The sequence below is a fragment of the Notolepis coatsorum genome (genome assembly GCF_963971535.1).
Source record: "Notolepis coatsorum genome assembly, chromosome: 4".
In the NCBI taxonomy this organism is placed as follows: domain Eukaryota; kingdom Metazoa; phylum Chordata; class Actinopteri; order Aulopiformes; family Paralepididae; genus Notolepis; species Notolepis coatsorum.
The window spans coordinates 48621452-48644393 of record NC_140168.1 but is presented as its reverse complement, the minus strand read 5'-3'; the positions used below and the strand labels follow the sequence as shown (position 1 = coordinate 48644393).

General features: G+C 43.3%; 1 protein-coding gene across 2 annotated transcripts in view; it reads left to right on the top strand.

Moving 5' to 3' along the window:
- Positions 1–22590, top strand: part of LOC311227664 (protein argonaute-3-like) — an 82751-nt gene extending 60161 nt beyond the window's left edge. Inside the window, exons 12-20 of one of the 2 annotated variants that reach the window (XM_084313396.1) lie at positions 490–623; positions 3434–3618; positions 5237–5396; positions 5774–5864; positions 10505–10699; positions 10849–10983; positions 12232–12333; positions 20623–20822; positions 21144–22590. In XM_084313396.1, coding sequence (XP_084169522.1) covers positions 490–623; positions 3434–3618; positions 5237–5396; positions 5774–5864; positions 10505–10699; positions 10849–10983; positions 12232–12333; positions 20623–20822; positions 21144–21252 — 1311 coding nt within the window. In that variant the 3' untranslated portion in view covers positions 21253–22590. Of the gene's footprint in view, positions 1–456; positions 624–3433; positions 3619–5236; positions 5397–5773; positions 5865–10504; positions 10700–10848; positions 10984–12231; positions 12334–20622; positions 20823–21143 lie in introns of both variants that reach the window. The other variant, XM_084313395.1, reaches the window with a different exon arrangement.
- The last annotated feature ends 352 nt before the right edge of the window (positions 22591–22942 follow it).

Sequence of the window (22942 nt, the reverse complement as noted above, 5' to 3'; positions counted from 1 at the left end):
GACCTCTTTATTTTCTCAATCGACCTATCTCAAGGCCTGCCCTCTTTTCTTGATCCTCCAATTACAACTGTTGCAGTTGTGATTGGATGATCAAGAAAAGAGGGCAGTGCTTGAGAGGTAAATTCCTCTCACTTTAGCCTAGCTACACGTCCACACCAGAATCGTCACTGACTGTCTATCTCTTTATCTATCTGATGCATCCTTCCCTCTGTATGCATGCTGTTATGAGAGTGCTTTTCGAGTTGCATTTTGAATTTATGACCTCCTGATTTACACAATAGAAATTGGAAAATAGGATTAATGAAGCTTATGTTCTCAACCTTTTTAACATTATTACCATCTTTTAACACATCAGTCTACTGGTCGCGTTGATCTTTTACCCGCCTCCTTATCTTCCGGAAACCCAATCAGTCTGTGTGTCTCTCCCATGTATGTGCCGTGTTGTGTGACCGCCAGCCCCAGCAGATCAACCCTGCACTGTCGTTGCAGAACCGCACCGTGGCCACACCCAGCCACGGCGTGTGGGACATGAGGGGGAAGCAGTTCCACACGGGGGTGGAGATCAAGATGTGGGCCATCGCCTGCTTCGCCACGCAAAGGCAGTGCCGCGAGGAGATCCTCAAGTGAGTCGACCGAAACGCTCCTCCCTCCCTCTTTTGCCTGACTCTCGCGTCTGAATGTAATAATAATATACCTGTGTTTGATTTGTAGAGGCACTTTATAATTGTGGAACAAATCGCAAAGCGATTTAAAATAACATAAAAGCTAGCAAGAGAGTAATTTTTTTTATAAAAATAAGCGAGACAAAAAAACTAGTAAGGCGTAAAAAGAACACTAAAACTAGTAAAAGAGTAAAGAACATGAAATAAGAAGGGCTAAAACTAGTAAAAGAACATAAAAATGTGTGGAGCTAAAACTAGATAAAATCAACAAAAGGCTCTATTAAAAAGATTTTTGAATATATTGCGATATGCTGAGTATTGCGATATTAATATTGCGATATATTGTGATGTATTACCTTTTTTCAACTGCAAATTAAAACTTTGTCAACATATTTTATCTAATAAAATAAAGTCTGTTCATCTCACTTCAATAATTTTTATTGCAGAACATGGTATTTTCTCAAGCAAACGGATGTAAACACTGTAATCTGTGTTGCATGTACCTGACAAACTGAACTGTTTGTATTAGTCATATTCCAACTTAACGGAATGCACATGTGTGTGTGGACTACTGTACTATTACAGGTATTGAAATGAACAATGCAACTTCCTTATACAAAAAAGAAAGACATTTAAAAAAAATTAATAAAACATTTTATATCGATACTTGGCGTCCCTGTATCGATACAGTATCGCCACGCAAAGTATCGCCATACTACTACGTATCGATTTTTTCCACCACCCATATAGCCTACACTCATCCCTAGCCTAATTTCAACTCTAGCCTACTCTCAACTCTAGCCTACACTCATCTCTAGCCTACACTCATCTCTAGCCTACTCTCATCTCTAGCCTAAGCTTACACTCATCCCTAGCCTACACTCATCTCTAGCCTACACTCATCTCTAGTCTACACTCATCTCTAGCCTACTCTCAACTCCTACTCTCAACTCTAGCCTACTCTCACCCTAGCCTACTTGCATCCCTAGCCTACTCTCAACTGTAGCCTACTCTCATCCCTAGCCTACTCTCAACTCTAGCCTACACTCATCTCTAGCCTACTCTCATCCCTAGCCTACTAAACTCTAGCCTACTCTCATCCTTAGCCTACTCTCATCCCTAGCCTACTCTCAACTCTAGCCTACACTCATCTCTAGCCTACTCTCATCCCTAGCCTACTAAACTCTAGCCTACTCTCATCCTTAGTCTACTCTCATCCCTAGCCTACTCTCATCTCTAGCCTACTCTCATCTCTAGCCTACACTCATCTCTAGCCTACTCTCATCCCTAGCCTACCTACTTTCAACTCTAGCCTACTTTCAACTCTAGCCTACTTTCAACTCTAGCCTACACTCATCTCTAGCCTACTGGGGTGGGAATCACCAGAGGCCTCACGATACGACAGTATTGCGATACTAAATATATTGCGATATGCTGAGTATTGCGATATTAATATTGCGATATATTGTGATGCATTACCTTTTTTCAACTGCAAAGTAAAACTGTCAACATGTTTTATCTAATAAAATAAAGTTCAGTCTGTTCATCTCACTTCAATAATTTTTATTGCAGAACATGGTATTTTCTCAAGCAGACAGATGTAAACACTGTAATCTGTGTTGCATGTACCTGACAAACTGAACTGTTTGTATTAGTCATATTCCAACTTAACGGAATGCACATGTGTGTGTGGAGTGGACTACTGTACTATTACAGGTATTGAAATGAACGCAACTTCCTTATACAAAAAAGAAAAAGAAATTTTTATTTTTTTAATAAAACATTTTATATCGATACTTGTATCGATACAGTATCGCCACGCAAAGTATCGCGATACTACTACGTATCGATTTTTTCCACCACCCCTATAGCCTACACTCATCCCTAGCCTAATTTCAACTCTAGCCTACTCTCAACTCTAGCCTACACTCATCTCTAGCCTACACTCATCTCTAGCCTACTCTCATCCCTAGCCTACACTCATCCCTAGCCTACACTCATCCCTAGCCTAATTTCAACTCTAGCCTACTCTCAACTCTAGCCTACACTCATCTCTAGCCTACACTCATCTCTAGCCTACTCTCATCCCTAGCCTACTCTCAACTGTAGCTTACTCTCACCCTAGCCTACTCTCATCCCTAGCCTACTCTCAATTCTAGCCTACACTCATCTCTAGCCTACTCTCATCTCTAGCCTACTCTCATCCCTAGCCTACTAAACTCTAGCCTACTCTCATCCTTAGTCTACTCTCATCCCTAGCCTACTCTCATCCTTAGCCTACTCTCATCCCTAGCCTACACTCATCTCTAGCCTACCATCGTCCCTAGCCTACACTCATCCCTAGCCTACACTCATCCCTAGCCTACACTCATCCCTAGCCTACACTCATCTCTAGCCTACACTCATCTCTAGCCTACTCTCATCCCTAGCCTACACTCATCTCTAGCCTACACTCATCCCTAGCCTACACTCATCCCTAGCCTACACTCATCTCTAGCCTACACTCATCTCTAGCCTACTCTCATCCCTAGCCTACACTCATCCCTAGCCTACACTCATCTCTAGCCTACACTCATCCCTAGCCTACACTCATCTCTAGCCTACTCTCATCCCTAGCCTACACTCATCTCTAGCCTACACTCATCTCTAGCCTACTCTCATCCCTAGCCTACACTCATCTCTAGCCTACACTCATCTCTAGCCTACTCTCATCTCTAGCCTACACCTATCCCTAGCCTACCCTCATCCTCTCTATGTCTCCTCCCTTCCAGAAGCTTCACCGACCAGCTGCGTAAGATCTCTAAGGACGCCGGGATGCCCATCCAGGGCCAGCCATGCTTCTGTAAATACGCCCAGGGGGCGGACAGCGTGGAGCCCATGTTCCGACACCTGAAGAACACCTACGCCGGGCTGCAGCTCATCATCGTCATCCTGCCGGGGAAAACCCCTGTCTACGGTAGCTGCCGTTTCACATATTATTTAATTGAACCTCTTTATTATAGCAGGGGAGATCACATTGAGAAAAGATCTACAATACGGCTGTGATCAAGATTGGATGGCTTTTTTTCTTGCTCTCAAATGCGAGGCGCGGTTGGTGTACATAGAGAATGGAAAGTGCACAGGGTGCAATGAGTGATACCACCGTTCCTACCTCGGCTAACGGGGAGCGAGTGGCCGGACGAAATATGGGTGAGCACCACTTCCGGCCGCTCACTTCCGGTTTTGGCACCTCGCCGATTGGCCACCAGATGGCGGTCTTGCACCGTTGGAGAGTTGAGAGGAGCTCTACAGCACCCGTCAAGTCTCCGTGGGTGAAATATGATTGCCATGACAGATTTTTGAAATATTGATCTCAAATGCTGTACGACGTCATTGGCAGATTAAGCATGGCGAGCAATGACGTCTAAAATCGTCCTTGGCGATTAAAGGGTTAAAAAAATAAATAAATAAAATAATTCCTTTTTTCCGTTTTTCTCCCCTCCCAATGTTAGTCGTTATGCCAATTCCCAATCCCCTTCCTGGTCGTTGCGCACTCTACCCCCTACCGTCGGTCTGGGAGGGCGGAGACTATCACATGCTTCCTCCGACACATGTGTACCCAGCCCACCACTTCTTTTCACCTGGCAGCGCGGACTCTCACTGAGAGTGTGTAACGTGTGGAAGGTCACACTACCCCTCTTAGATCCTTCCCTCGCTGTGACGGCCGGCCAAGCCGGAAGCAGCGCTGACAGCTGGATTCGATACCAGTGTCTCTTGCGTTGGTGACGAGCGCCTTGTCCGCTGCGCCACCCAGCCGCCCCACAATTGGCAGTGTTAGCGGGTGGGAAGCCGGTGGGGTGTGTATCCTGGTCGTTGTAAACAGTGACTCCTACAGGTTGGTCGGGGCGCCTGCTCAGCGAGGAAGGGAAGTGGGGGAAGTAGTGTGAGCCTCCCACGCGTTACGCTCCCCCAGTGAGAGTCCTCACTGTCAGGTGAAAAGAAGCGGCTGGCTGACTCCACATGTATCGGAGGGGACATGTGATAGTATCTATCAACCCTCCCTAGACCGGCAAGTGGGGGGCAAATGCGCGCAACGACCAGGAAGGGAGGGAAGGGAATTGGCATAACGACTAAATTGGGATGGGAGAAAAATACAGAAAAAGGGGGGAGAAAAAGTAGATAAAAATTTTTTACAATAAGTACAAACAAGATAGTGATATGAGTCTCTAGTGCAAAATACAAGATAGTCAGTAGGGTGGTTTGAGTCTCTAGTTCTCAAGTCCCGAGTTCTGACAGTGATAGTTCTGGCAGCAGATCCGGCCGTCCAAGCCCTTTGTTGTAGAGCCTGATGGCTGCCGGTATAAAGGACCGGCCCAGACGGTTTGTGGTGTGTCGGGGGGGATGAGTCTTAGGCTGAACATGCTCTTAATTCTGGCTGGCTCCTCGTAGAGGGGGTGAGAGGGGTTCTCCAGGATGGCTTCTAGCTTTTTCCTCATCCTCCTCTCAGCCACCCCCTCATAAGTAGAGGAACCTACATAGCAGACCAAGGTGGACTAACACGAGGGAATGAATTGAATCCCTTTCGTGGCCCACAGCGGAGGTGAAGCGCGTGGGAGACACCCTGCTTGGCATGGCCACCCAGTGTGTCCAGGTGAAGAACGTGGTGAAGACGTCCCCTCAGACCCTCTCCAACCTCTGCCTCAAGATCAACGTCAAGCTGGGAGGCATCAACAACATCCTGGTGCCTCATCAACGGTAACCTGGGAGATAAAGTACAACATGGCAGGACAAATATGGGGGCTGTGGGAATTCTGGATACAACATGATTTATTCTTTTGATTAACTAAGTTCTCCTTTTGGGAGAGATTTGTGGCAATTTATTTGAGCCCTCAGTTAAAATAAATTATGCATTCACTCAGGGGTCCTTAGGTTGATAACATTTTTGTTCATTCAAGTTTATGTTATACAAAGAAATCACTTCTTAGATGGATACGTTTTTGGTCTCTTTTTAAAAGATTAAAAGAATCGTTTAGAATAACTGATGAATAGTCGTACTCTTGTCCAACGTCTCACTTCATGACTCTCCGTATTTGGCGTTTTATCTTTGGCATCTGTGTCTGCTCTCCATCCAGCCCCTCAGTGTTCCAGCAGCCCGTCATCTTCCTTGGGGCTGATGTCACTCACCCTCCAGCCGGAGACGGGAAGAAGCCATCTATCGCAGCGGTGAGACTTCCCGTCAATCAGCAAATATCACTTCCATTTACACACACCTTTGTCCTAGTGTCCCAGTACGCTGCTGTCACTGTCCACATTATATGTAGTACATTTACAGTACCGATATATATACACTGTATTTGAATTAAAGTTCTGAGAGCAGACGATGACTTAATTGTCAATTTACACATGATACACATGCTGTAGTTCCACTTAACGCACTTTGTAAAGAGAGGTCGGAGTGCACAGGGGTGCAGGGCCTTACTCAAGGGCACCGTAGTTGTATTACAGGGTTCCCACGGTACCTGGAAAACATGGAATAAATTTTTTCATTTTCCATGGTATGGAAAAGTCATGGAAACTGAGCAAAAGTGAACACTTACATGGAAATAGAAACAGTTGTCCTGGAAAATTGTATTGGATGATGTGTAAAATAGTAATAAAATGAAACTATTGAGCACAAAATTAAGATGAGTTTATAAAAACCCTTTACATGTGAACAGCTTTTACTGTAGATAGAAATGGATGATCCCATGTTGTAGAGCATGCTCTTGGCATCCTATATTGGATGTTGGTATTTGATGCAGGCAACTTGGTGATTTTTACTTACATTTTTATTTGACTTACAAACATCAACAACATTACGACATTACAATTGACAGACAAAATTATAAGAAAATAACATAAAAAAGGGACATAAATAATAAATAAAAGTAAACATTGTGGCACCTAGTGAAACTTCTTATGCAAGTTTATCCTCAAATGTAAGTACTGTAGCTGTGTTTTAACTGTGTGGTAAACCTGGGTTTATCAACATTGGTTAGTAAGCAGTGCAATCTTGCTAACTAGCTAGCAACTTGAGTTTGTTTTGGATTTTGTTAATAATGCAAGCACATGGAGTGCAATCTTGCTACCCAACATTCAGTTTGCTAACTAACTAGCTACTAGCTAGTGTTGGCTAGCTTGCATTGCTAGCTAACTACCAATACATTTTCACATTAGGCTGTGACATTACTTCTATTCTAGTTGACATGAATAGTCTAGTCTTGATACATTTTGTAACATTCATTCTTATATCAACTTTTAGCTATTTTGTGATTTTTCGTTTTTTTCTTAAAAAAGATTATACTACTAAATAGGAACATTTGGGGTGAGACATTTTTGAAAAATCATTGATCATGCCTAGACTGATTCTATACATCTATACTGTTAAGCTAAGCTTACTAGTGGGGTTGCTGTACTGAGGAAACACAGGGGAACCAGCCTTATGTTTAGATTTTACAGAGTAAGAGTAGACATACTACCCCTTCTACGTAAGACTCATAATCTAATAAGACTAATAATAAAGGAAAGAGGGAGGAGGAAGAGAAGAGGGGCGAAGATGAAAGAGGAGGAGAAGAAGAAGAGGAGAAGAGAGTAGAGGATGACAGAGGAAAAGGGAGAAGAGTGGAGAGGAGTTGAGAAGAGTAGGAAGAGAAGACCGGAGCGGACACGAGAGGGGATGTGTGGAGAGTAGAGGACAGGATGAGATAGGAGAGGAGTGGAAGAGAGAACATATATCAATCCCAGTGCTCATGTGTTTCAACAAAGTTCCAGTTCAATAAATTGTTGTTCATCTACAGCTTGTTGCATTATTTCATGCATTGATATTATCAATAAGACAATCTCTAAGCATTTACAATGTAGACTTGACTGGCACATCTTTTAAATCAAGTAAGTAGTCAGGTGTCCTAGGGGGTTGTGTGTGAGGGGAGGGGGGCGTGGATGGGGGCGGAAAGCTTCAGGGGCCTATAGATCATCACTTAATATGGTACCTGGAAAATCAGGAGGTAGCATGGAAAAAAATTTCAAGGCAAGCGTGGGAACTCTGCAGCAGCACCAGCTGGAATACAGCCTCCTGTCAGTGCCAGGGATGAAACAAGTGACCTTACAGATACTGGTCATCAGCCTCTCTACCTGTTAGACCATCCTACCAGCAGAGGGTAGAAGATATTATGGAAGAATATATCTTCCATTATTTCTTCCATCACGGTCTGTTTTTATGAGCCATTGCTTCTAGAGAGACTCCTACCCTCTTTTGGTAGTTGGCAGTATTTTAATAAAATTTTAATGTTTAATGTTCTGATTGTGTAGAAGAGTCGTTTTCAAGTCTTAGGGCGCGTTCACACCTACCCTGTTTGCTCCGTTTTAAGTGAACCATGGTCCCTTTAAATCAATAGTCCGTTTCGTTTGGAGAGGTGTGAACACAAACCAAACTATTGTGACGACCAAACAACCGAACTATGGTCCTCTTGAAAAGTTGGGACTCGGTCCGTTTCAAAGTGGAGCATGGTGCGTTTTGCTGTTGGTGTGAACACAATCGAACTATAGTACCTAATCTAGGAAGCAAAGTAGCCTACATTGCATTGCAGTGTGCGCTCCGTAGTCAGACTCGCACCGCGCGCGTAATGACTAGGGATGCCCCCCGGACCCCGGTTTTAAACGGGAACCGGTACTATATTAGAAAATACCGGAGTATTTATAAGCTCCGACGTCCTCGGTACTGCTATCGATACTCTAGAGAAATTATTATTATTTAAAAGTTGCGAACGATCTCTCCTCTCTCTGTCTCTGCACGAGAAGCGAGCCGCAGCGAGTCATTATTACACACACTCCTCGCGAGTCGCGCTACACATACGGGTACTTCGTTCTTATACATACGGGTACTCCTTAATGAAAGCGCTGTCTCCGTGCTGAAGCGCGCTGCACACAGACAGACAGCTCTGAGTCTGCATGCACTGAGTCGTGATGGCGGATAGAGCGAAGCGTTCTAAAGTATGGATATACTTTACAAGGGTCAATGCCGACAACGCACGTTGCCACAAGTGCATCAAAACATTTGCCAGTAAGGGTGGCAATACGAGCAATCTATCAAAACATTTGTTGGCAAAACACGATATTAGTGTGCAGAAATGCGCCGTATTCGACTGCCTTGCGCGCAGTGGTCCATCTGCATCCACGTCCACTGCAGCCGGTAAGCCAAGATACGGAGTTTCCTAGGCTAATAACGAATTATTACAAATAGGCTAATAAGGGGCGGTTAGGTGGCCGAGCGGAGATTGCGTTCGTCACCAGCCCCGGAGCTGTGAGCTGGATTCGCCTGTTCGAATCCAGCTCACAGCTCCGGGGTTGTCACCAGCTTGGCTGGCCGTCTGCACTAATACAATTGGCTGTATTAGAGGGTGGGAGAAGCTGGCGGGGTGGGTCCGGGTCGTTGTAAACAGCGACTCCTACAGTTCGGTCGGGGCGCCTGCTAAGCGCGGATAGGACTCGAGGGGGATAGTGTGGTCTTCCCACACGCTACGCCCTCTCGATGAGAATCCGTGCTGCCAGGTGAAAAGAAGCGGTGATTGGCTGGACGTGTGTCGGAGGAAGCACGTGGTAGCCTCCACTCTCCCAGATGATCTGACTGTGGGGGGTAAGTGCGCAGCGACCAGGAAGGGACTGGGAATTGGCATACGACTAACATTGGGATGGGAGAAAATCGGAGGAAAATGGAGGGGGAAAAAGACCAATAAAAAAAATAAAATAAAAATAGGCTAATAAACAAAATAATTGTTTAGCTACAAATACTACAATCTAAAAACTTTTTATAGATCGTCAAGCTGAGGCGTCAGCAGGGGTGCAGTCGTAATATGGGCCAAGGCCAAACGCCACGTGCACGCGCGCTCCCGCGCATACATGTATCTCTCCTCTTTCATGAGTCGGAGCCCAACACTCCACGCACACACACGCACACACACACACACACACACACACACAGTCTAGGTGATAAGTGCCGGCCGGCACTTATCACCTAGACTTTGCATAATAATAGGATGCGCGCAATTCTGCCTCAGTGACGAAGCCCAAACGTCGTTTGACCGCGTATGCCCAGCACTGCACCCCTGGGCGTCAGCCACCAATGTGTCCCAGGCCAGTGAGCCCAGGGCCACCACACATCCTCCCTCTACCTCCACCACCCAAAGTCCTTTCTCCCTAGCAGCTAGAGGAAGGATGACAGGATAGGGTGAACGAGTGTCACAGGGCTGTGAAAAAGTTTGTTGTCAAAGGCCTGCACCCGTTCTCTACAGTGGAGTCCAAGGACTTTAGGTAACAACTAATCATTCAGTGTATATCGTTTTTTTTTGTATACATAGTTGTCTAACTTGTCTGTTGTTGTTGTTATAAGTTATTATTGAAGCAGCTATTCCCACCACTCCACACATTTACAATAATTCAATCATTTCTAATCTTTACTGTAGGGAGACAGATGACCAATGCTCTCAACTGCAAATATAAAAATCATTAAAAAATAATCAAAAAGAACCGATAAGAGTATCGATAAAGTACCGAACCGTTAAGCAGTATCGATAAGAGTAGTAGTATCGATAAAATCCTAACGATACCCATCCCTAGTAATGACAGTATCTCTCTCTCAACTCAACTACAAATTAAGTTTGCTCAAAAAAGGGCAGTGTGAATGCAAACCAAAATCAAACAATGTATCATTCTCACATTTGGTCCACCAGAAAGTCCGGACTATCCGTGGACTTTCAGATGTGAACACGGCCTTATTTCCATGCCATTGTATAGCAGAGATCGAGCTGCATCGTTGTCTCCCTCTACAGGTGGTGGGCAGTATGGACGCCCACCCCAGTAGGTACTGTGCCACGGTGAGGGTCCAGAGGCCCAGGCAGGAAGTAATCCAGGACCTGGCCTCCATGGTGCGAGAGCTGCTGATCCAGTTCTACAAGTCGACCCGCTACAAGCCCACCAGGATCATCTTCTACAGGGACGGCGTCTCTGAGGGCCAGTTCAGACAGGTAAAACCATCTGCGGAACCCTTTTCAAGTTGTCTCAAACAGTGCTCACTCTAAATAATTTTTTGTATGAATAAATGAAGGTGTGGATTTAACCGTTCGCAACACTTTGTTGGTCGTCATGGTTTTACGAGAGCGGTCTGTGTCTGCAGGTGCTATACTACGAGCTGCTGGCCATCCGAGAGGCTTGTATTTGCCTGGAGAAAGAGTACCAGCCAGGGATCACGTATATCGTAGTACAGAAACGCCACCACACACGCCTCTTCTGTGCTGATCGCAACGAGCGAGTAAGTAGACAGGGATTCATTTTTTTTAATAACCCTGTAAGTAGCACAGGGTTATTATTATTATTTTCTTTACAGCAGCTAAGTAGCACAGGTATTATTTTATAAAAAAATATTTAAATAGCAGGTAAGTAGCACAGTGATTACTATTTTATTTGATAAAAGTGCGTAAATAGCACAGGGATTATTACAAATAATTTTTAAAGAGCAGGTAAATAGCACAGGGATTACTCTTATTTAATTTGATAAAAGAGACTGGACAGTCCACTCCCTTTTTGTATTCTCTCTTTATTGAGACAGTAGGAGATGGCTGATTCTGGTGGGATTAGATCCTAGGCTAGGCGTGATGCGTGAATATTAAAGGCAACCTACTTGTGTTCAGCTTTTCGTTCAGTGTTTCCCTGATTGGCCACACGGCCACGTGACCGCCCTAGCACACGCCCTTATCCGCGCCGCGCCGCTCTGTGTTGTTACGCGGCAGAGAGGACGCGGCAGAGAGTGACCGCGCATGCGCATGAGGCTCCCCCAGGTGCTCTTGAGAGGTGCTCATTGGTTAATGCCTCAATGCCTCGTTGTGCCTCATGTTGTTGGTTAATGCCGCATCGCCGCATCACTTAACGGCGCCATATAACTAACTAATATACTAATACTAATATACTAATATAACTAACTAATTTGCGATGGACCCTGCCGCCAACGTGCAAGCTTTTGTGCCAACGTGCAAGCCAGATATTTGAACATCGTCCCCAAAATGAATGGAAGCGAAATAAAGAGAGCTTATTATTAATCAGTCAGCAGCCTCCAACGGGCGAAATAACGTCACAGCAGTATAGTTTGTTTATACTTCAGAAGTATGATATTTGAACATCGTCCCCAAAATGAATGGAAGCGAAATAAAGAGAGCTTATTATTAGTTTAGAATGAATCAGTCAGCAGCTCTTATGCTCCGCTTCATTCATTTAATTTGGGACCTTGCAGGGACCTCTGCTGCCGCGTTCGCGGCAAAAGGGGGCGGGGGGTCATGGCCAATCAGAGAAAAGCAGTAGGTTGCCTTTAATATTCACGCAGCAGGGATACAGGTGGATTCCAGAGGCATTGGTCCTCTGGTGCGGATCAGCTGGTTATCAGCATAGGGATCACTTTAGGTAACCTGTATTAGCGAATGAAGTGCTACTGGCAGGTAGAGGGCAGCTGTCTGCTTGTACCATCCTATTTTTATCTACATTTCCCCCAATTGTACTTCTCCGTCAGGTTGGGCGAAGTGGCAACATTCCTGCCGGCACCACGGTGGACACGGACATCACCCACCCCTACGAGTTTGACTTTTACCTCTGCAGTCACGCTGGAATACAGGCAAGTCATGCACAGCCTCTCTGCCCGAACCCCACCTGCCTCAACAGGGTCCAGTTGTATTAACATGACCTTTTCACTACCACACTACAGAAGGTTAACCCTTTACTATCACACTACAGACGGTTTTAACCCTTTGTCGTGTGGCAGTGAAAGGGTTAACCTTCTGTATTGTCGCAGTGAAAGGGTTAACCATTTGGTAGTGCAGTAGTGAAAGGATTTAATAATCAGATTTAATATTTTAATAGTGACGGCCTTATGACGGCCTTAGTTTAGACATAATTTAGCCAAAGCCATACATGTAGAAGACATAGCAGCTTTTGATACTAAAGTCTCCAGGATCACTTCCCACAGACATATTTTGGGGCCTTGCCAAGACCTGAGACTGCGGTCTACATAGATGAATGTAATTTCTGCAGTCTACATAGACGCATGTAATCTCTGTCTACATAGATTAATGTAATCTCAGCAGTCTACATATATGAATGTAATCTCTGTCTACATAGATTAATGTAATCTCAGCAGTCTACATAGATTAATATCATCTCAGCAGTCTACATAGATGAATGTAATCTCCGCAGTCTACATGGATGAATGTAATATCTGCAGTCTACATAGATTAATAGAATCTCAGCAGTCTACATACCGTAGATTAATATCATCTCAGCAGTCTACATAGATGAATGTAATCTCCGCAGTCTACATGGATGAATGTAATATCTGCAGTCTACATAGATGAATGTAATCTCTGCAGTCTACATAGATTAATATCATCACAGCAGTCTACATAGATTATTAATGTAATATCTGCAGTCTACATGGATGAATGTAATCTCAGCAGTCTACATAGATTAATATCATCTCAACAGTCTACATAGATGAATGTAATATCTGCAGTCTACATGGATGAATGTAATCTCCACGGTCTCACCCGCTTCCCTACGAGCAGGCATTCTACTGATCTCTTCGGTCTCGTGTTGCTCAGTGTTTTTGTGTTCTCTCATAGCCCTTTTACACCAGCCAGGCTCCGTGCTGGAGCCGGTTCCCGAACGTAATCTCGCACCGGCCGGCGTGTTAGACGGGGATTAATTGGTTCAGAAAATAGTTGGTTTTTCCTCGCGAACCGTGACATCATCAGTGGGCGTGTCATATTCCAGGCTGTGAAGACGGGGAAAGTAGAGAGTCGGCATTGCACTAAACCGATTCATTCAACAGGAAGCGATTTGCGAGTACAATACACCATCCAACCAGAGTGGATAAAGAAATGCTCCAGAAATGAATATGCGTAGGGAAAGGCTTAACGAGTCAGCGCGAGAGCGCACACACAAAAGCAGTGCATGTGAGCGGATCGGCGCGTGAGCGGCTCGGGGAGCGGAGCGGGCGGTTTTGACGTGAGCGACGGAGTGGGTTTTAAAATGGGTCGGCGCGACGTGAGGAGCGAGAGTTCTCCTCCGCTCCAATCCACTCCGGGCCGCTCACAGTGGTTTAACACTGATGTAATATACATGTAGTACAATGCCAAAGCAACAGATGGCGATGTACAAACATGAAGGCCATTTTCAACCAATGAGAAGGGTGAACCGTCACTCACATCCTGTTAGAAAAAGTATATGACGCCATTGTTGTTGTCGTTAGCTTACATGCTAACGTTAATGGCAGCGACCATTGTGGCTAGGCTAGCTATCATCGCTTAGTAGAGCTAGTGAATGGATAAACAACGTTATTTAACATTGCAGAATGGGTACAATTACAATACGGCTCAATACAAACAATTGTTAAGGGGCCCAGGGGGTGTAGACTGTTGTAGTTTGGTCAAATCAAGCAAATTTACATCATGCTCCAAAAAAAAAAAAAAAATATCTGCCGAGCGATGTGGAGCGGGGATCGCTCGATTCAAGGTGAGCGGTGAGCGACTTGGGGGCGGGGTCAACATGAGCGATTAGCGGAGTGGAACAAGCCGTCTAGAGCGAAGAGCGGGTCCTACTAATCACCCCAAAGTACCAGAAAATACCAGAAAGTACCAGAAACTACACCAAAATACCCCAAAGTATACCCCAAAATACCAGAAACTACCCCAAAATACCCCAAAGTATACCCCAAAATACCAGAAACTACCCCAAAATACCCCAAAATACCAGAAAATACCAGAAACTACCCCAAAATACCCCAAAGTATACCCCAAAATACCAGAAACTACCCCAAAATACCCCAAAATACCAGAAAATACCAGAAACTACCCCAAAATACCCCAAAGTATACCCCAAAATACCAGAAACTACCCCAAAATACCCCAAAATACCAGAAAATACCAGAAACTACCCCAAAATACCCCAAAGTATACCCCAAAATACCAGAAACTACCCCAAAATACCCCAAAATACCAGAAACTACCCCAAAATACCCCAAAGTATACCCCAAAATACCAGAAACTACCCCAAAATACCCCAAAATACCAGAAAATACCAGAAACTACCCCAAAATACCCCAAAGTATACCCCAAAATACCAGAAACTACCCCAAAATACCCCAAAATACCAGAAAATACCAGAAAATACCAGAAAATACCCCAAAGTATACCCCAAAATACCAGAAACTACCCCAAAATACCCCAAAATACCAGAAACTACCCCAAAATACCCCCAAAATACCAGAAACTACCCCAAAATACCCCAAGGTATACCCCAAAATACCAGAAAATACCCCAAAATACCAGAAAATACCCCAAAATACACCCCAAAATACCAGAAACTACCCCAAAATACCCCAAAATACCAGAAAATACCAGAAACTACCAGAAACTACCCCAAAATACCCCAAAGTATACCCCAAAATACCAGAAACTACCCCAAAATACCAGAAAATACCAGAAACTACCCCAAAATACCCCAAAGTATACCCCAAAATACCAGAAACTACCCCAAAATACCCCAAAATACCAGAAAATACCAGAAAATACCAGAAACTACCCCAAAATACCCCAAAGTATACCCCAAAATACCAGAAACTACCCCAAAATACCAGAAAATACCAGAAAATACCAGAAACTACCCCAAAATACCCCAAAGTATACCCCAAAATACCAGAAACTACCCCAAAATACCCTAAAATACCCCAAAGTATACCCCAAAGTACCAGAAAATACCAGAAAATACCCCAAAGTACCCCAAAATACCCCAAAGTATACCCCAAAGTACCAGAAAATACCCCAAAATACCCCAAAGTATACCCCAAAGTACCAGAAAATACCCCAAAATACCCCAAAGTACCCCAAATAGTGTGTAATAGTGTAATAGTGTAATAGTGTAATAGTGTGTAATAGTGTAATAGTGTAATAGTGTGATAGTGTGTAATAGTGTAATAGTGTGTAATAGTGTAATAGTGTGTAATAGTGTAATAGTGTAATAGTGTGTAATAGTGTAATAGTGTAATAGTGTGTAATAGTGTAATAGTGTGTAATAGTGTAATAGTGTGTAATAGTATAATAGTGTGTAATAGTGTGTAAAAGTGTAATAGTGTGCTAGTGTAATAGTGTAATAGTGTAATAGTGTGTAATAGTGTGTACAAGTGTAATAGTGTGCTAGTGTAATAGTGTAATAGTGTGTAATAGTGTAATAGTGTGTAATAGTGTAATAGTGTGTAATAGTGTAATAGTGTAATAGTGTAATAGTGTGTAATAGTGTAATAGTGTGTAATAGTGTAATAGTGTGTAATAGTGTAATAGTGTGTAATAGTGTAATAGTGTGCTAGTGTAATAGTGTAATAGTGTGTAATAGTGTAATAGTGTGTAATAGTGTAATAGTGTAATAGTGTGATAGTGTGTAATAGTGTAATAGTGTAATAGTGTAATAGTGTGTAATAGTATAATAGTGTAATAGTAGTAATAGTGTGTAATAGTGTAATAGTGTGTAATAGTGTAATAGTGTAATAGTATAATAGTGTAATAGTATAATAGTATAATAGTATAATAGTATAATAGTGTAATAGTGTGTAATAGTGTGTAATAGTGTGTAATAGTGTGTAAAAGTGTAATAGTGTGCTAGTGTAATAGTGTAATAGTGTGTAATAGTGTAATAGTGTATTAGTGTGTAATAGTGTAATAGTGTAATAGTGTGTAATAGTGTAATAGGGTAATAGTGTAATAGTATGTAATAGTGTGTAAAAGTGTAATAGTGTGCTAGTGTAATAGTGTAATAGTGTGTAATAGTGTGTAATAGTGTGTAAAAGTGTAATAGTGTGCTAGTGTAATAGTGTGTAATAGTGTGTAATAGTGTATTATTGTGTAATAGTGTAATAGTGTAATAGTGTGTAATAGTGTAATAGTGTGTAATAGTGTATTAGTGTGTAATAGTGTAATAGTGTAATAGTGTGTAATAGTGTAATAGTGTAATAGTGTGTAATAGTGTAATAGGGTAATAGTGTAATTTTGTGTAATAGTGTAATAGTGTGTAATAGTGTAATAGTGTGTAATAGTGTAATAGTGTAATAGTGTAATAGTGTAATAGAGTGTAATAGTGTAATAGTGTGTAATAGTGTAATAGTGTAATAGTGTAATAGTGTAATAGTGTGTAATAGTGTAATAGTGTGTAATAGTGTAATAGTGTAATAGTGTGTAATAGTGTAATAGTGTGTAATAGTGTGTAATAGTGTAATAGTGTGCTAGTGTAATAGTGTAATAGTGTGTAATAGTGTAATAGTGTGCTAGTGTAATAGTGTGTAATAGTGTAATAGTGTAATAGTAGGTAATAGTAGGTAATAGTGTAATAGTGTGTAATAGTGTAATAGTGTGCGTGTGTGTGTGTGCGCGTGTGTGTGTGTGCGTGTGTGTGTGTGTGTGTCTGGGTCTCTAGCACTCAAGATGGATTCCCACTTGTATGGCATCTTGATGGAGGAGCTGTGGAACAAGGGAAACCAACCAGGGGGGGAGAGAGAGATAGAGAGAGAGAGAGAGAGGGGGGGAGATGGAGAGAGAGAAGGGGGATAGAGGGAGATGGAGAGAGAGAGAGAGAGGGGGGAGATGGAGAGAGAGAAGGGGGATAGAGGGAGATGGAGAGAGAGAAGGGGGATAGAGAGAGATGGAGAGAGAAGGGGGAGAGAGAGAACGGGGAGAGAGAGAGAGAAGAAGGGAGAGAGAGGGAGGGAGGGAGAGAGAAAGATGGATAGAGAGAGAGAGAGAGAGAGAGGGGGGAGATGGAGAGAGAGAGAAGGGGGAGAGAGGGAGATGGAGAGAGAGAAGGGGGAGAGAGAGGAAGAGAGAGAAGAAGGGAGAGAGAGGGAGGGAGGGAGGGAGAGAGAAAGATGGATAGAGAGGGAGGGAGAAGAGGGGGAGAAGGAGCTATTTATATAGCTCTTTTATCCAAAGCGCTTTACAATTTATGCCTCACATTCACTCACACACCGACGGCGGAGGCGACCATGCCAAGTGCCAATCTGCTCACCGGGAGGAGCAGGGCTTAAGTGTCTTGCTCAAGGACACTCGGACACGCCGCCGGGAGGAGCCGGAATCGAACCGGGAATCTTCTGATTAACCAGACTAGCGCTCGGCTCTACCTCCTGAGCCCTCTACGTTTTTTATGTCTCACTCTTTGTCTCACTAAACCTTTACTGTGTTAATCCCTTCCTGGATGCAGCCAGAGTACAGAGTGCCTCAGTCACTACAGCCATAATGTGGAGACACACACACACACACACACACACACTATTACACACTATTACACTATTACACTATTACACTATTACACTATTACACACTATTACACTATTACACACTATTACACTATTACACTATTACACTATTACACACTATTACACTATTACACTATTACACACTATTACACACTATTACACTATTACACTATTACACAATATTACACTATTACACACTATTACACAAAATTACACTATTACACTATTACACTATTACACACTATTACACTATTACACTATTACACACTATTACACCATTACACACTATTACACTATTACACTATTACACACTATTACACTATTACACACTATTACACTATTACACTATTACACACTATTACACTATTACACACTATTACACTATTACACACTATTACACTATTACACACTATTACACTATTACACACTATTACACTATTACACTATTACACACTATTACACTATTACACACTATTACACTATTACACTATTACACACTATTACACTATTACACTATTACACACTATTACACACTATTACACTATTACACTATTACACTCTATTACACTATTACACACTATTACACTATTACACACTATTACACTATTACACACTATTACACTATTACACACTATTACACTATTACACACTATTACACTATTACACACTATTACACTATTACACTATTACACACTATTACACACTATTACACTATTACACACTATTACACTATTACAATATTACACACTATTACACTATTACACACTATTACTACTATTACACTATTACACACTATTTGGGGTACTTTGGGGTATTTTGGGGTATTTTCTGGTATTTTCTGATACTTTGGGGTATACTTCGGGGTATTTTCTGGTACTTTGGGGTATACTTTGGGGTATTTTAGGGTATTTTGGGGTATTTTCTGGTATTTTGGGGTATACTTTGGGGTATTTTGGGGTAGTTTCTGGTATTTTCTGGTATTTTGGGGTATTTTGGGGTAGTTTCCGGTATTTTGGGGTATACTTTGGGGTAGTTTCTGGTATTTTGGGGTATTTTGGGGTAGTTTCTGGTATTTTGGGGTATACTTTGGGGTATTTTAGGGTAGTTTCTGGTAGTTTCTGGTATTTTGGGGTATTTTGGGGTCGTTTCTGGTATTTTGGGGTATACTTTGGGGTATTTTGGGGTAGTTTCTGGTATTTTCTGGTATTTTGGGGTATTTTGGGGTAGTTTCTGGTATTTTGGGGTATACTTTGGGGTATTTTGGGGTAGTTTCTGGTATTTTGGGGTATACTTTGGGGTATTTTGGGGTAGTTTCTGGTATTTTCTGGTATTTTCTGGTATTTTGGGGTAGTTTCTGGTATTTTGGGGTATACTTTGGGGTATTTTGGGGTAGTTTCTGGTATTTTCTGGTATTTTGGGGTATTTTGGGGTAGTTTCTGGTATTTTGGGGTATACTTTGGGGTATTTTGGGGTAGTTTCTGGTATTTTCTGGTATTTTCTGGTACTTTGGGGTGATTAGTAGGACCCCGAAGAGCGGATTTCTCGCCCGCGCCGATCCGCTCACATGCACTGAAAAGCACACACACACACGATATCTGATTTATTAATGCCAAATAATGGACGACGACCGCAATTGGCACTTGAAAAGTGTAAATAATGGATTAGTCAGTAGAAATTCATGACGGCCCGTTTAGCTCAGCTGGTTAGTTCGATGCATGTGGAGCGAAAGGTCCCGAGTTTGAATCTCTTGCTTACTTTTTTTTTTTCTGTAACGTTAATTAATTTATCAACTCTGGTTGATGAGTTAAGATATTCCTTTATTGATCCCCTTGGGGAAATTCAGGCATCATAGCAGCATGGGGGGGGGGGGGGGTACAGGTAGTAAAAACAACACAAGCAGTGTAAACAAATAAGTCAATATGATTGACTATCTAACCAACTGAAATATACAGTATTCACAGTATCACAGTATTCACATAAGGTGCAGTATGCATAAGGTGGTGTTATTGTCCTTTTTGGAACACCAGAGTGGATAAATTATTTAACGATACAAAAAAAAGAAAAGTAAGCAAGAGATTCGAACTCGGGACCTTTCGCCCCACAGGCATCGAACTAACCAGCTGAGCTAAACAGGCCGTCATGAATTACTACTGACTAATCCATCATTTACACTTTTCAAGTGCCAATTGCGGTCGTCGTCCATTATTTGGCATTGATAAATCAGATATCATGCCATTATGTCATGTTCTACAGTAGGACTTACTACTATATGATACCCATTAAAACAAGTAATTCGAATAATAGAAGCATACTTTGCTGGAACGATTAATTTCAAACGTATACAGCGTGTGTGTGCGCTCTCGCGCTGAGGCTCGCTCTCCACGCATTAGTTTTACCTGAGTAACGCCCGCGTTGATTACGGAGACGGTGGAATGTTGGTTCTGCTTAAATGGGTGTAAACGCGGGCCGGTTCGCCAGAGGGCACCAGAGTTCAGAGGGTTGAGAACAGAGCTGGAGCTTGAACCGGGGCCTGGCCGGTTTAAAAGCGCTATCAGTGGAACTGGTGGTGTCTCTTGAGGTGGGGACTAACTTGAGCCCCCCCCCCCCCAGGGTACGAGCCGACCGTCCCACTACCACGTCCTGTGGGACGACAACTGCTTCACGGCCGACGAGTTCCAGCTGCTCACCTACCAGCTGTGCCACACGTACGTCCGCTGCACGCGCTCCGTCTCCATCCCAGCGCCCGCCTACTATGCCCACCTGGTGGCCTTCCGCGCCCGATACCACCTGGTCGACAAAGAACACGACAGGTGAGGGAGAACTGGTGTTAGTTAAGGAGTCCGAGTTAAGAGTTGTGTAGTTGTGACATAATTTCGGCCTGCGATGCTTGCATAGCATTCAGTGGGAGGCCCAGAACACCTTCATGCCCAGAGAGGTATTGATGACCGGAAGTCGCACGTTTTCCTCTTTCCCGTTGTGAAAGTATGTGTTCCTCCCATTGCTGGTCTTAACCCTTAACCCCCCTTTCCTCTCTGTCTCTCTGATGCAGTGCTGGTCTTAACCCTTAACCCCCCTCTCCTCTGTCTCTCTGTTAACCCTTAACCCCCCTTTCCTCTCTGTCTCTGATGCAGCGCGGAGGGCAGCCACGTGTCGGGGCAGAGTAACGGCCGGGACCCCCAGGCTCTCGCCAAGGCTGTTCAGATTCACCACGACACACTGAGGACCATGTACTTCGCCTGAGCGCTTACTCCACCCCTACCCGGTCTGGTCTTTGCATCCCAGGTGGAAAGTGACCCTAGGGGCCAGAGCGGCTTTGATCCTCTGAAGCACGAGGAGGACGCCAAGCTGTCAAAGGATCCCCTCCCCTCCTCCCCAAGCCAGAGAGAGGAGTACAGCCACGTTATGCAATATGAAACCAGCCAGTCTCCATCACACTCTTGCCCACCCATCCCCCTCTTCTTTCCTCCTCCTCCTCTACTCTTCTGCTGTATTTTACATCACAATGGATTTCATGTCTCTCGTACTGCTCTTTGGGCTTGCAAGTCATGTCCTCGTCTTAACGGTTTTGACAGCAGCTGTTTGGTGTTTTTTGTTTTTGTTTGGTTGATAGTCGGAATGACGAGTACCGAAAAGCAACGGGAAGAGTAGATTTCTTTGGTGCAACGATGAGGCGAATCAGTTGTAGTTAGGATCTGACCTGCTCCACAGCCTATGGAGACTAGCTTAAATTATGCTGGTCCACTCTAGACGTCGTTTTTTTTTTACACGTTTGTGTGCCGACTTACACTATGTGTATTTCTTTTTGTCGGTTCAGCAAAAAGTGTGATTGCCATGGCGACGCCTGTTAGTTGAGAACACTCGTAAATCACAGCTCTGCCCCTTTTATCTTCTAGAAGCGGCGGGGCTGACTTACCAGTTCCTCTACTCTCCCTTTAAGCCAATGGCTTTTCACATAGATATAGTCATACAGCCAGACAGCAAGTGGCACAACTCTGCACTCTTAACAATATAAACAGTGAATGAAATCTCAATCTTGTTTTGAGGGATTTAAAATGGTGTGTGATGCCTTAGTGGAAAGGTGAGAGTTCTAGTTTTAGACTAGAAACACCAACCCTCAGCCATTTAATGGATTTTTTTTAATATATATAAAGAACTCTCTCACATTAAGAGTTCAACTCGGTACAGAGTTTTATATCAAACTTTCCATGTGTGTTTTATTCCTGCTATTTATGAGTTTTTTTGTTTTGTTTTTTTTATTTAAATTTAACATTCATTTTCAGCAATAGAGCACAGTGCACAGTTTATATATTTTAATGACTAGGGACAATGTTTTTTCTTTTTCTTCTCCAGTTTTTAAGTAAGGAACTGACTAATTTACGCCATTGCGAACTCCTTCGGTGCAATAAGGTGTTGATGCAGGAGAGCAGCTTCCTGTAGTGCTCGTCTTGGGTTCGTATTTGTAGGCCAGCGACTAGGTCTCCTCCCTTTTCTACAGGGCATTGTCTACAGTGATTGAGTTTGGGCATGCGACAATGGATTAGAATTCAGGAATGTACAGTGTTTGGACATTCTTATGAACATGCGGGGGGGGGGGGGGCGGGGTTGACACCACAGGACTTGGCTATAGGTTTGTGGTGGTAGTAAGGGTCTGATTGTATTTTCGGAAGATGTGATGAGATTATGACAAAGTGCCTGATTTGTTCAGAGAGGGAGAGAGAGGGAGAGGAACGATTATAGTAAGATGGAAGATTGTTTTGAATTGTATGTCAGTTGGTTTGGATGCTTCTGATAATGCATTTAGTAGTGAACCAGTCACAGAATCTCAGAGAAACGTACTGTTGTAGAATATTATGCATGGGGTTGGACAGCGAGCGCAGTACGTCTGAACTGCCTCCTTGACCTCATGATGCCATTGCAAATGTGAATTATG